Source organism: Ranitomeya variabilis, chromosome 4 (assembly GCF_051348905.1).
Source record: "Ranitomeya variabilis isolate aRanVar5 chromosome 4, aRanVar5.hap1, whole genome shotgun sequence".
Taxonomy (NCBI): domain Eukaryota; kingdom Metazoa; phylum Chordata; class Amphibia; order Anura; family Dendrobatidae; genus Ranitomeya; species Ranitomeya variabilis.
In genome coordinates, this window is record NC_135235.1 from 512,642,332 (window position 1) to 512,657,244 (window position 14,913).

Genomic DNA, 14,913 nt, shown 5'->3' on the forward strand with positions numbered 1-14,913 from the left:
ATTAATAATGGAGAGGCGTCAATTATGACACCTATCCATTATTAATCCAATTGTTTGAAAGGGTTAAAAAACACACACGATTTAAAAGTATTTTAATGAAATAAACACAGCGGTTGTTTTAATATTTTATTGCTCTCTCAATCCATTTGCAGACCCTCGCTTGGCAAAACAATAAACCCACAATATACATACCTTCTGCTGACCCGTCACGTCCCACGAGGTAATACATCTGAAGGGGTTAAAATAATTTACAAGCAGGAGCCCTGCAAATGCAGCTGTGCTCGTGCTTGTAATTCCCCGGCGAATGAAGGAAATGTAGGTCATTGAAGCAGAAGGTATGTATATTGTGGGTTTATTGTTTTGCCAAGCGAGGGTCTGCAAATGGATTGAGAGAGCAATAAAATATTAAAACAACCGCTGTAATATACGGCTGATAGGACGAGACCCATTGAGAAGCATTGTGCCGTATGTTATGCGAGTTTTACGCACGTAGTTTCTGCGCTCTTACGTCCGTAAAACTCGCATGTGTGACGGCGGCCGGAGGGTGCACCAAGCACTGTTTAGCCCCACCAAGAGTGCATGGAACACCCGTGCTCAGTTTGCACAGTCATTTTGTGCAGAGAGTCTCTTTGCTGTCAGAATTGGTTTTCAGCTCTGTGAGGTGGTCTGCCAATTTATGGCTTTGGGTACTGAACACTTTCACTTTTCAATAAACCACTCACAGTTGGCTGTGGAATATTTACCAGTGGTGGCATCCCATTACCGAAGCACAATAAAACTCAGTAAGTTCTTTAGAAGGAGCCAATTTTTGCTTAGGTTTCTTAAGGCAGACTGGATGGCGAGGGTCTGGATTTTATACACCTTTGGCAGTGGAACCAAATGAAAAACATGAATTCAATGAATAACACGTGTGCCCCAATTTATCCTCATTGTGTCATCTGACGTGAGCGTTTTATTTTCCCCGTATATCCACAGCTATAATGTCATGAAGAAGTAGGTCATATCCTGCTTAAGATCCATTATTTTGAAGGGGCCATGTGCTTTTTTTTACCCCCCAAGGTGGATCAATAATATGTTTGTTAGAATGGAGAGGAAAATATTAATATAAATTACTGGTAGCCAGTTCTTATGCAACACCCCTTAACTTAGTTGTGACGATTGAGTTAAAAGTTGAGACAGTCACATTTATTGGCTAGCAAATAATGCAGATTACAAATAAAGGCTGTCATCTATACAATCAATTTCACAAAATGTACAAAGTCCTTGACCTATAGAGCAAGATCAAAGCCATCCTTCGCCCTCCCTGATTCAGTTTTATATAGTCTTGTCTACATTTCACAAAAATTCAACATGTACTTTTACACTTTTTAAGCGAAGATTCAATTTTCAATTCTAGGAAATGGCTAGTAAATGTAGAAGTTAAATGGCAGTGGTAACTAATGGCTAGACGTATATATAGTGGCTTGCGAAAGTATTCTCCCCCTTGGCTTTTTACCGATTTGTGTGATGTAACAGCACTAAATAATCTAATCTGGTGAAGTGAGATAAATATAGGCATAAATTACATTTATGGAATAAAATAACTAAAAATTAACATGTGCATATGTATTCACCCCTGTTGCAATGACGCCCCTAAAAAATTCTGGTGCAAGCAATTACCTTCATACGTCACATGCTTAGTGACAGGAAGCCACCTGTGTGCAATCTAAGTGTCACATGGTCTGTCAGTATACACACACACCTTTTCTGAAAGGCCACAGAGCTGCAACACCATTAAGCAAGAGACACCACTATCCAAACACCATGAAGACCAAGGAGAGCTCTAAACAAGTCAGGGACGAAGTTGGTAAGAAGTGCCAGTCAGGGTTAGGTTATAAAAAAAAAAAAAAAAATAATAATATCTCAATCTCTGATGATCCCCCGGGGCACCATCAAATGGAAAAAACATGGTACCACAACAAATCTTCCAAGAGAGGGCCGCCCAACAAAACTCTGCCACAGCAAGGAGGGCATTAATTAGAGAGGTGGCACAGAGACCAAAGGTTATACTGAAGGAGCTGCAGAGTTCCCAAGCAGAGACTGGAGTATCTGCATATGACCTCAGTAAGGCTAGTTTCACACTAGCGTTTACCTGATCTGCGGCGGGCTGCGGACTTCCTCCGTGAAGCCCCGCCCCCCTCTGCTGCTAGTTCCGCCTACTTCTGCATGCAGCCTGTGTACCTATATTTAACATTAGGTACGCAGGTCGTGCCGCAGTATGCGGATGGTGCAGCATGCGTCGTTTTGACGATGCGGAAAAAAAAAAAAATGCTACATGGCTGCGTCTACGATGGTCGCCGCATCGTCAAAACGACGCATGCGGCACCATCCGCATGCTGCGGCACGACCTGCGTACCTAATGTTAATTATAGGTACACAGGCCGCATGCAGAAGTAGGCGGAGCTAGCCGCTGAGGTGCGGCGGGGGCGGGGCTTCACTGAGGAAGTCCGCAGCCCGCCGCAGATCAGGTAAACGCTAGCGTGAAACTAGCCTAAGCCGTACACTCCATAGAGGTGGCCTTTATGGCAGAGTGGGCAGAAAAATAGCCTTTACTTACACACAAAAATTGTAAGACTCGTTTGGAGTTTACCTAAAAACATGTAGGAGACTCCCCAAATGTATGGAGGAAAGTGATGTGGTCAGATGAGACCAAAATTTAAGTTTTTGGCCACCAAACCAACGCAGCTCATCACACCAGGAACACCATCCCCACAGTAAAACATGGCGGTAGCAGCATCATGCTGTGGGGATGTTTTTCGGCAGCTGGGACAGGGATGGTGCGAAATACAGAGATGTTCTCGAGTAAAACCTCTTTCAGTCTTTCAGTGATTTGAGACTGGGATGGAGGTTCACCTTCCAACAAGACAATGACCCAAAGCCTGTTGCTATTAGCAATACTAGAGTGCTTTAAAGGGAAACGTGTAAAATGTTTTGGCGTGGCCTAGTCAAAGCCCAGACCTTAATCCAATTGAGAACCTGGGGCCAGACTTGAAGATAGATGGTGTCCTCTGTTGAATATTAAACTTGACAAAGCTGGAGCAATTTTACATTGAGGAATGTGCAAAAATCCTAGTGGAAAGCTCAGAGACTTATCTAATGCGACTTGCTGCTGTAATTGCAGCAAAAGGAGGCTCTATAAAGTATTGACTTTAGGGGGTGAATAATTATGCACACTGAAATTTTCATTTATTTTGTCCTATTTGTTGTTTGATTCACAAAAAAAAAAAGTGAAATTCCAGGTTGTGAGGTAGCAAAATATAAAAAAAAAAAAAAAAAAAAAAATTATATCAAAAGGGGGCGAATACTTTCGCAAGCCACGGCAGGTCATAAATGAGTATTGGCAAAATGCTTACAAAAGGTCCAATTGCCTGTACTTTTGAGACGAAGGAACCATTATCATAGGAGCCATGTTCAGGGCTTAACATCTACATGTACTTGAGTATAAATTGGGCTGTGAAGCCACATGGCACATTAACATGTCTATTATACAGAGAGAAAATATTGCAAGACCATGATACAAAGGTTGTCCACCAAGTAGAAGATCATCAAGAGCAATGCTCTTTTGTTCCATTGTTTTTCTAAACGTGGACTTTCTGATGGGCAACAAGGTGGGAGCTGTGATTAAATGTTTTTCCACATGTAATACAAGCATAAGGCTTCTCCCCTGAATGTGCTCTCTGATGAATGACCAGATTTGAGCGGTGAGTGAAGCTTTTTCCACAGTCAGTACAGTCATAAGGTCTTTCTCCTGTATGAACCCTCTGGTGGGTCACCAAGTTGGAGCTGATGCTAAATTTTTTCCCACACTCTCCACAGCTGTAAGGCCTTTCTCCTGTGTGCACCCGCTGATGGGTCACAGCGTTTGAGCTGGTACTGAAGCTCTTGCCGCATTCCATACACATGTAGGGTCTGGAACCAGTGTGGACTCGGAAGTGAGTTACCAAATTGGATTTCTGGGCAAAACTCTTCTGACACATGGCACATGTGTAAGGTTTGTTTTTTTCAATGGCCTGGTCTTGAAGATCACAATCAAAGTCATCTACTTCATTTTTCACTTTTGCCTTCCCTGACGATTGCTTTGTTCGACCATTTCTTAATAGTGGATGACCTTGTGCTTCTTTTGTTTTACCTGAGAGGTTTTGGGTTCCCTTCTGATCTCTTGTCTTTTTACTCTCAGACTTAAGATTTGTGGTTCCATTGGATTTAGGAACTTTGGATGAACTTCTTATCTTCTTCGATTTAGATTTCCCCCAGTTCTTTTTGGTCTCATAATCAGTTGCTTCCATTTTTGTTTTTTTAGAACCAGTGAAAATGAGGGATCTAATGTCAACCAGCGAAGATTCCCAAGACTGAAAAATAGGAGACAGAAAAGAAGATAAGAAGCAGTCAACACTCAGTACTAATGAGATGAAGTCTATCAAGCTCTGTGCACATCTGGGCTGTGGTGTCTGTTATAAATGGTGCTCGATCATTACACATCGGCAGTTGTGACTTAACAGGATCCGACTTTTAGCATGGGGTGCTATTTTAAAAGAGGAAAGCTTAAAGGGAACCTGTCACCTGAATTTGGCAGGACCAGTTTTGGGTCATATGGGCGGGGTTTTCGGGTGTTTGATTCACCCTTTCCTTACCCGCTGGCTGCATGCTGGCCGCAATAATGGATTGAAGTTCATTCTCTGTCCTCCGGAGTACACGCCTGCGCAAGGCAATATTGTAAGGCTGCCGTCACACTAGCAGTATTTGGTCAGTATTTTACCTCAGTATGTGTAAGCCAAAACCAGGAGTGGGTGATAAATACAGAAGTGGTGACGTGTTTCTATTATACTGTTCCTCTGATTGTAAGCCAAAACCAGGAGTGGAACAAATACTGAGGTAAAATACTGACCACGTCCCAAAGCCAAGTTCAAACAAACTTCTTTTTGATGCACATGCTGTCCATGTAAAAACTGACAACACTATGACCAATGTTATACAGTCGAGCATTCTTTTTTCATAAGCTAACGCTACGTGTGTAGGGAGGAGAAAAATAAAAATTGGAACAAGCACTAGTTTTCACTAGTTTTCTTTCCATAAGTCAAATGAGACGTCTTTATTCAAGGCTAAGGGTGTGCAAAAAAAACAAAACAAAAAACCCCAGCTGTCATATGATCAGCCGTTTAGCATCCGATTTTTACGGATACATTGCAATCATTGAAACTACTTTTTAGACCCAGGAATTTCTGCAATAAGTCGGACACATGTGCCTACACCCTAAAGAAAGGTTTACACATGGTGGATTCACAAATCTGTGACAAATATCAATGGCAAATGGAGTCACGGAACTCACCTGATGCATTTCAAGGGTTAAAAAAAAATTGACATGTTGCGGACTGAAAACCCATGTCGATTTTCTGCAGGGATCTGACTAGTTATGTTTGACTTGTCATATTGATTCGTTATGCCGCACTGTATAATGGACCCCCCTAATGTGCAGAAATAAATCTCACACATATGGGGGTCCGACAGCCGGGTCCTCAGATTATAGCACCGGCTGTCATTGAGCTCAATGGGAGTTATTGTAGATTTACAGATAGAAATCTCTGAGGAAAAGAATAGTCAAAGCTTGAGGAAAGTTGGGTGCCCAACACCAGCCCCCACTCAGCTGTCCCCCATCCTGACCCTATATAGGGGGGATCCTCATCATAGACAGTGTGGAGGAAGGGTGGGGGGGACCGAGGAGATGTAGAACTGACAGTCTCAGGAGAACACCCCACTACAGTCTGTGCCCATCCCCCACATTCCAATCACTGCCCATTACCTCAGTGCAGGGACAGAAGCAGCTGCTGCCAGACATAACATGGAGGAGACCGAGCACAATGGTCACACGCATCTCCCTGCCCCATGCCCACCTCCAGGATGACAATCCTACCTGCCGCTCAGGTCCCAGCCTTTTGTGTATGCGCTCATATAGCAGAAGGATTGAAACTGCCAATTAGAAGGCTGGCCACGCAAGGCATTCTGGGCCGCGTAGTCTTTTGGTTCCTGAAAATCAGAGCTGAAGACTACAACTACCAGACGTCTGAGGAAATGAAAGAAAGGGTATGGATGTGGCGCAGCCAATCAGCGAGCGCCGCCGCCTTCACGTACAAGCTACGCTTGGTGCTGACCAATATAAACGCTGCTGCCGCCTAGTGGTGAGAGGTCATCAATGCTCCGCAGGCAGAAGCAGAGCAGGCGGGGCTCAGTGTTTGCAGCCAGGGGTCTTGCTGCAGTTTGATGCTCTAAAACAGTTCCATGGCAAACTAAAATGCTGCCTGTAAGACAATATTGGAAATGGAACACTGCAAGCTGCATTTTCCGTGACACGTTTTCACAATTTTGGTGTATTTTTTCCCCAAACACAGCTTGCTCTGTGTGTAGCATGTTATTCTTGTGTTTCCCATAGGCTTTTCTAGAAGCAATGTAAATATATCAGAGGGCGACAGAAAGAACTTGGGGGAAAAAATCCCAATAAACATAAGAAAAAAACCTCCCCCCAAAGTATGAAGGAGGCTTAAAGGGTTAATCACCAAAAAATAACTTACCCCCTATCCATGGGATGAGTGGGGACAGCTTGCTGATTGCTGGGGTATAGAAGTAGCCAAGCACTAGCACATTACATGGCGGTGAGATGGAGCATGCGCTACTCCGCAGAGCCCGCTCTGAGAGTTCCTGATCTCACAATCACAAATACACACCAACAATTTGCAGGCTATCCCTAACATGGATCTTTTTTTTATTACCATTTAAGGAGGTTCACCTATTTTTTACTTTTAGAATATGTCAATGAGAAAAATAATAGTTATGTGAAACTCTGACCTCTAGAGCTCACACCATTTCCAAAACGAGTCCCAAATCCGCATAGGAGAGCAGGTGGAGCATGCCCAGTCGCTCCCCAGTGACTCACAGACACAGAAGGAAGAATTGGTGACCTATTGCATTTTCTGACCTGGTTGTTGTTTAGTTGAGTTTTGCATCTCTTCAAGAAAGGATGGGTAGTGTTTGTCAAGATTTCTCTATCAATTTGAAAGCAGTGTTGGGATGGAAGAAATATGACAGTTTTGAACATGAATAACGTCATTTCAGAGATCCTTTTGCCCTTCTCTCCTTACTGTTGCTGAATCCTGAGCAGCTTTGATTACACACCAGCAGAGACCACCAGGGAAACCAGCATCAACCCCTAATATCAGTGCTAAAATGGATATAAAAATGAATTCCCACACCCCCTCCTGCACCAGTAATAGGTGTTGGCAGATATGCAACAGATAGACTTATTTGTGTGCAGGAGGAGTTTACACTTTTCTGACAGTAGTTGGCGATGTTGTTACTGTTATATGCTTAGTTGAATGTCATGCATATACTTGTTGTACTTTGGTTTTACTTTCTCTCTGGTAAAAGGTCCTTTAGAATTCCTGTTATGCTGTATTAAGAAGCTGATGCATGTACCTCATGTTCTTTGAAGATAACAGTTGAAATACCCCATATAATCTACTCTCACAAGTTTCTTCTGCGACCAAACTATGCAACAATAGGTGCCTTCCTCTACTTTGGTATTGATGATCTGTCATTGCAATCGGTCATCATTATCAGATCAGTGGTGACACCCAGCATCCCCACTGATAAGCTGTTATCAGTGCTGGTGGTGGTCAGATCTAAACAATATACGAAACTGATCAGCACAACTTCGTCCCTGTTTAGTGGCTGCTGCCAACAACTGCAGCATATACTTGTTGTACTTTGGTTTTACTTTCTCCCTGGTAAAAGGTCCTTTAGAATTCCTGTTATGCTGTATTAAGAAGCTGATGCATGTACCTCATGTTCTTTGAAGATAGCAGTTGAAATACCCCATATAATCTACTCTCACAAGTTTCTTCTGCGACCAAACTATGCAACAATAGGTGCCTTCCTCTACTTTGGTATTGATGATCTGTCATTGCGATCGGTCATCATTATCAGATCAGTGGTGACACCCAGCATCCCCACTGATAAGCTGTTATCAGTGCTGGTGGTTGTCAGATCTAAACAATATACGAAACTGATCAGCACAACTTCGTCCCTGTTTAGTGGCTGCTGCCAACAACTGCAGCTCAGCTGATATTCACAAGACAATTCTTGGACAACTGTCATGTTCTCCATGGCCAGAGAACTAGCATAAGCCTCTATAGGAACAAGCTCTTGGAAGATGTAACTATACTGACCATGAACTAAACCTACCGCATAATCTAGAAGTAGCCAGGTAGCATGTCCTACTTTTTATCCCTATATGCCCAGCGCCGGCCGGAGAACTAAATAATGCTAGCAGAGGGAAATATAAGACCTGACTCACCTCTAGAGAAATGCCCAAAAAAAAAGGAGACAGAAGCCCCCCACATATATTGGCGGTGATATGAGATGAAACAACAAACGCAGCAGGAAAATAGTTTTAGCAAATTTGAGGTCCGCTTTCTAGATAGCAGAAGACAGAAAGCATACTTTCATGGTCAGTAGAAAAACCCTAACAAAACACATCCAGAAACTACTTTAGGACTCTGGCATTAACTCATAATACCAGAGTGGCAATTCCTGATCAACAAGAGCTTTCCAGACACAGTAACGAAACTGCAGCTGTGAACTGGAACCAAAATACAAAAACAAAACATGGACGAATGTCCAACTTATCTAGTAGATGTCTGGGAGCAGGAACAAGCACAGAGAGGCTTCTGATAACATTGTTGACCGGCAAGCATCTAACAGAGAAGCCAGGTTATATAGCGACACCCAGATCTAATCAGAACAGGTGAACAGGGAAGATGATGTCACAAGTTCAATTCCACCAGTAGCCACCGGGGGAGCCCAGAATCCAAATTCACAACAGTACCCCCCCCTCAAGGAGGGGGCACCGAACCCTCACCAGAAGCACCAGGGCGATCAGGATGGGCCCTATGAAAGGCACGAACCAGATCAGAGGCATGAACATCAGATGCAGTGACCCAAGAATTATCCTCCTGGCCATATCCCTTCCACTTGACCAGATACTGGAGTCTCCGTCTGGAAACACGGGAGTCTAGGATTTTTTCCACAACGTACTCCAACTCACCCTCAACCAACACCGGAGCAGGAGGCTCAACGGAAGGCACAACCGGTGCCTCATACCTGCGCAATTACGACCGATGAAAAACGTTATGAATAGAAAAGGATGCAGGGAGGTCCAAACGGAAGGAAACAGGGTTAAGAATCTCCAATATTTTATACGGACCGATGAACCGAGGCTTAAACTTAGGAGATGAGACCCTCATAGGGACAAAACGAGAAGACAACCACACCAAATCTCCAACACAAAGCCGAGGACCAACACGACGGTGACGGTTGGCAAAAAGCTGAGTCTTCTCCTGGGACAACTTTAAATTGTCCATCACCTGCCCCCAGATATGATGCAATCTCTCCACCACCGCATCCACTCCAGGACAATCCGAGGATTCCATCTGACCGGAGGAAAATCGAGGATGGAACCCCGAATTACAGAAAAACGGGGAAACCAAGGTGGCAGAGCTGGCCCGATTATTGAGGGCGAACTCCGCCAATGGCAAAAAAGCAACCCAATCATCCTGGTCAGCAGACACAAAACACCTCAGATATGTCTCCAGGGTCACAGACAAAATAAATTTAGACTGTAAAGTGCCAATGGAAACAGATTTATCAAGCTTTTTAGTACGTTTAGAGCATGCTGATATAACATGAGTAGAATCCCCACAATAGAAACACAACCCATTTTTCCGTCTAAAATTCTGCCGCTCGCTTCTGGACAGAATTCTATCACACTGCATGCTTTCTGGCGTCTTCTCAGTGGACACCGCCAGATGGTGCACTGGTTTGCGCTCCCGCAGACGCCTATCGATCTGAATGGCCATTGTCATGGACTCATTCAGACCCGCAGGCACAGGGAACCCCACCATAACATCCTTAATGGTATCAGAGAGACCCTCTCTGAAAGTAGCCGCCAAGGCACACTCATTCCACTGAGTAAGCACAGACCATTTACGGAATCTTTGGCAGTAAATTTCAGCTTCATCTTGCCCCTGCGATAGGGACATCAAAGTTTTTTCTGCCTGAAGTTCCAAATGAGGTTCCTCATACAGCAAGCCCAAGGCCAAAAAAAACGCATCCACATTGCGCAACGCAGGATCCCCTGGTGCCAATGCAAAAGCCCAGTCTTGAGGGTCGCCGCGGAGCAAGGAAATCACAATCCCAACCTGCTGTGCAGGGTCTCCAGCAGAACGAGATTTCAGGGACAAAAATAGCTTACAATTATTTCTAAAATTCTGAAAGCTAGATCTATTCCCTGAGAAGAATTCCGGCAAAGGAATTCTCGGCTCAGATACCGGAGCATGAATAATAAAATCTTGCAAATTTTGTACTTTCGTGGTGAGATTATTCAAACCTGCAGTTACACTCTGAAGATCCATTATTAACAGGTGAACACAAAGCCATTCGAAGATTATAAGGAGAGAGAAAAAAAAGAAAGACTGCAGCATAGACAGACTGGCAAGTGATCCAATTAAGAGCACAGAAAAAAAAAAAAAAAAAAAACTCTCAGCAGACTTCTTATTTCTCTCCTTTCTCAGCCAAGGATTTTAACCCTTTAGTGGGCCGGTCAAACTGTCATGTTCTCCATGGCCAGAGAACTAGCATAAGCCTCTATAGGAACAAGCTCTTGGAAGATGTAACTATACTGACCATGAACTAAACCTACCGCATAATCTAGAAGTAGCCAGGTAGCATGTCCTACTTTTTATCCCTATATGCCCAGCGCCGGCCGGAGAACTAAATAATGCTAGCAGAGGGAAATATAAGACCTGACTCACCTCTAGAGAAATGCCCAAAAAAAAAGGAGACAGAAGCCCCCCACATATATTGGCGGTGATATGAGATGAAACAACAAACGCAGCAGGAAAATAGTTTTAGCAAATTTGAGGTCCGCTTTCTAGATAGCAGAAGACAGAAAGCATACTTTCATGGTCAGTAGAAAAACCCTAACAAAACACATCCAGAAACTACTTTAGGACTCTGGCATTAACTCATAATACCAGAGTGGCAATTCCTGATCAACAAGAGCTTTCCAGACACAGTAACGAAACTGCAGCTGTGAACTGGAACCAAAATACAAAAACAAAACATGGACGAATGTCCAACTTATCTAGTAGATGTCTGGGAGCAGGAACAAGCACAGAGAGGCTTCTGATAACATTGTTGACCGGCAAGCATCTAACAGAGAAGCCAGGTTATATAGCGACACCCAGATCTAATCAGAACAGGTGAACAGGGAAGATGATGTCACAAGTTCAATTCCACCAGTAGCCACCGGGGGAGCCCAGAATCCAAATTCACAACAGACAACCCCTTTAGGGATGCTGGTCATAATCATATCAATTCTTAGACCTTAGACTGTGAGAGATTTAAATATTGACCCTTAAAGGGTCATATATGCCCTCTTTAGAAAATCAAGCTTTGAAGCCATGCGAAAATTAGCCTGGAAGTGTATTTTGGCATGGCAATGCACACTGAAACACCCCATTGTACCTCCAGGCTAATTTGATTACGGCTTTAAAGTACCATTTCTCATCTCTGACACATCGGATTACGACAAAACAGGAATAATTTTTATTATTGTTCCAAGGCCTTTGCAGCCATACCACTATAGCCATAAAACCATCCAGAGAGGTTTCCTTTCTGCCAGCCCACACCACCAAGTATATGAATTCCTATCTACACTACACCACCTGACATTGATGATCTAGGGTACTGTTGAGGTCAATAATGTGTTAATGCTGATCCATAAACCACTCTAAGGCACAAGGGTTAATATTTATTGAGCCCTCAGGACCACCAGGCATATTAGGTTGTGACACTTACACCACAGGGATATTATTAAGCCATCACCATTCTTCTGGATTATGTTTAAATCTGTATTCTTTATTAGTAATCTGGATTCACATACCGTAGGAAATAAGTTAACATGGGGATAGCACTCCTGACCTTCATTTTTATGGTTGGTTTAATGTACCTTTTTAATGCATAATACAGAGGTCAAACACTTATCTTTATACATAGATTTAATGGACATCCCTTGTTCATCAGCCTTTCACGAGTATCGAAAATTCTCAGTTGGGTGCTGCTGCCAATTTATTATTTAGCCAGTACAACCACTATGAGATAAAAGGTGTAAATCAAGTTGTTCATAGTTCGGTGAAGAAATCGTCTGCAGCTTCCATGCCATCTGTTTAACAGAAATTGCTCCAAGTCTCAGGTTGCAAAAATAAGACAAAACTCAAGTGAATGCCCACACTTCAAGGCTGTGGACACGGAATTGCTCATTGCTCGACAGTACGTTATTATTAAAAGTTTCACACCATTGACTTCTTCCATTATATAAATCTTCATCCAACCAAAGACCAAAGTTACCACTGTGGGGAAAACAGAATAAAAGAGTAGCACATACAGTTTAATTAATAAGAGACACAAAAATGCTGTCATGTCAATCAAAGAACTTGGTATATTACATACCATTTGCTTCCTCCAAAAGTTAACGACTTGACATCACCTCTAACAAAAAAGTTATTGTCCCCTGTCCACCGAAAAACCTAAACAGAAACAGAATTATCCTTGAATCCTTTTTTAAAAAGAATGTGTTGGAGGATTTAAATATTAAAAGGAACTCTGTCAGCACAGAATCATCTTCAAACTAAGTCCCGCCGCTCGATGATTCACATTGGGGCCCACAGAAAAATTATAGTAAGGGCAATCTTAGCTACCTTCTGAGGCTCCGGGAATAGATTGACTAAACTATAATGCTTTGTGTGCTGTCATCGGCGACACACACATCCCGGCAAGACGCTTTCTTGGAGCTCCGCTGCTGGCGATGCAGAATGGCAGCGCAGCTCCAAGGGTGCTCCCATCGCCTCTGCTGTGACATGCCAGTGCCATGACGTCATCAGTCAGCACTGGCATCTATTCAATGGCCATAAGTAGAAGTGGCACCATGGTGAAATGGGAGAGGTGAGTATGTGTTTTCTTTTTATATGTGTATGGGATGTCTGTCTATATAAAGGGGCTTGTACTGTATATAGGGAGCTATGCGGGGGTTCATGTTGCATATAGGGGGATATGTGAGTGCTCATACTATATATAGGAGGCTATGTGAAGATTCATCCTGTATACAGGGAGCAATGTGGGGGTTCATCCTGCATATAGGAATTTATGTGGGTGCTCATACTGTATATAGGAAGCTAAGTACTCATGAGGGTGCTCATTCTCTATCTAGGGAGTTATGTGGGGGTTCATGCTGTATATAAGAGGCTATGTGGGGGCTTATACTATATATAGAGAGCTATGTGGGGGGCTCATACTGTAAGGAGCTGTGTGCGGGCTCAAACTGTATATAGGAGGCTGTGTGGGTACTCATACTATATATAGGGGATTTCAGCATACTCAATTCTGCTCAATAATAAGTAAGTGATACAACTACTATAAAAAATAATTATGTTAATACTAATCAGAATTATAATTCCAGCCTATTGGTTCGACCTCCACAACAGTCACGGTCTCTCATAAATTTCCCATTCCTGCTCTATTATTTATAGCACTGTTACGTATAGTGCTGTACATAAGGAAAAAACTTGCGCTACGCTATTTGTAGTTTTCCATCTACAGATGTGCACCAGAGTACCTGTGTGTTAATCACATGACCTATTACATGATCTATCAAAGGGGATCATGTGACATGTCGCATGATTAATTTGGGTACCAGGGATACACACACATTTCTACCTACTTGTTTTCCCTCAATCTACAATCCCCCTGACTGACAGCTCTGGCTTCATAGAGCCAGAGAAAGATGGACATAGATGGAAAGCAAGCAGGTAGGAAGGCCCTTTCACAAAGCACCTAGTGCCTGTACTTGGTTTGAACAGTAATTCTATGTCCCTTTAAAGAAGTTCACTGAAATAATTTTAATAGTAATAGTGCAATAAAGTGAAAAGAGAAAACCCATCGTCCACCATAATGAACACATAAACCAACCAAACTCACAGATATTCAAGTCCAAGATACATTAGCAAGACTTTCTATAGTGGTTCTGTATAGTAGTAGGATAGTATTGAAAAGCGGATACAATCCCCTGCCTTCCATTGTATGGACTATTTTATGGCTTTTTCTTGTTGTACAATGACCCAGTTCCCAAAAATGTAGATGTAGAATATATAATAAGAGCTATATGAGGTTTTCATACCTTTAACTGTGGTGAAAAGCTGTATAAGAAGGTCTCTCCGGTGCCATAGAAGTTGGGGCTAACCTTGAGCTCATTGGAACAGAAGCCTCCAAAGACCTGAGAAAGAATGTGTATATATTAGACTAGTGGACCCCAAACTGTGTGTCACGGGGATACCGCGACAAAGAAGGGCCAGAAGATCGCGGCATCTGGTTACAACAATTCCTGCATTTATTAGAACTGCTTCACCATCCTATTAAACAGTGCAGGTTTCCTTGCTGTCATGACAAGAGTTAATCAGTTCAGCTGATCTCCTGGAGCTCTCCATCCCGAATTGTCTCAGCTGTTCTGTGTTGGCCACTGGCCTCTGGTATATAATATATGGTTGCTACTGGCACTTGGGAGTTGCCAGTGATAGTTTTACTTCCTGGTTTGGTGGTGAAGGAGAAAGCTCAGTGTTTGGAGTTGGAGGTTGGAGAGTTTTTCTGGAGATTGCTGCGTGGAGTTGGTTTGCGTGTTTTTCCTTATTCTCTCACATTTGTTTTCCCCTTCCTATACCTCAATGGTTTCCCACTCTGTTTTGTGAGGGTATTTGTATGATTGTAGTTTTCTTT

General features: G+C 43.0%; 2 protein-coding genes across 2 annotated transcripts in view; both read right to left on the minus strand.

Annotated features, from left to right (window-relative positions):
* Window positions 1–2,424: 2,424 nt before the first annotated feature.
* On the minus strand, window positions 2,425–5,953 carry LOC143765441 (uncharacterized). The gene is made up of 2 exons (XM_077252109.1): window positions 5,837–5,953; window positions 2,425–4,388 (listed from the first exon to the last, which is right to left on the minus strand). Exons 1-2 carry the CDS (start codon window positions 5,906–5,908, stop codon window positions 3,618–3,620), a joined length of 843 nt encoding a protein of 280 aa, XP_077108224.1. The 5' UTR covers window positions 5,909–5,953; the 3' UTR covers window positions 2,425–3,617.
* A 6,112-nt stretch (window positions 5,954–12,065) lies between these two features.
* The window catches only part of LOC143765445 (TLD domain-containing protein 2-like), a 74,168-nt gene continuing 71,320 nt past the window's right edge, over window positions 12,066–14,913 (minus strand). Inside the window, exons 4-6 of the mRNA XM_077252113.1 lie at window positions 14,321–14,416; window positions 12,598–12,674; window positions 12,066–12,497 (exon numbers count right to left, since the gene is read on the minus strand). Coding sequence (XP_077108228.1) covers window positions 12,362–12,497; window positions 12,598–12,674; window positions 14,321–14,416 — 309 coding nt within the window. The 3' untranslated portion in view covers window positions 12,066–12,361. The remainder of the gene's footprint in view (window positions 12,498–12,597; window positions 12,675–14,320; window positions 14,417–14,913) is intronic.

Coding starts and splice junctions, on each gene's coding strand:
- LOC143765441 (XM_077252109.1), bottom strand. CDS start 5,908: ATGCGTGTGACCATTGTGCTCGGTCTCCTCCATGTTATGTCTGGCAGC. Junction 4,389..5,836: donor GCTTCTGTCCCTGCACTGAG/GTAATGGGCAGT, acceptor CCTATTTTTCAG/TCTTGGGAATCTTCGCTGGT.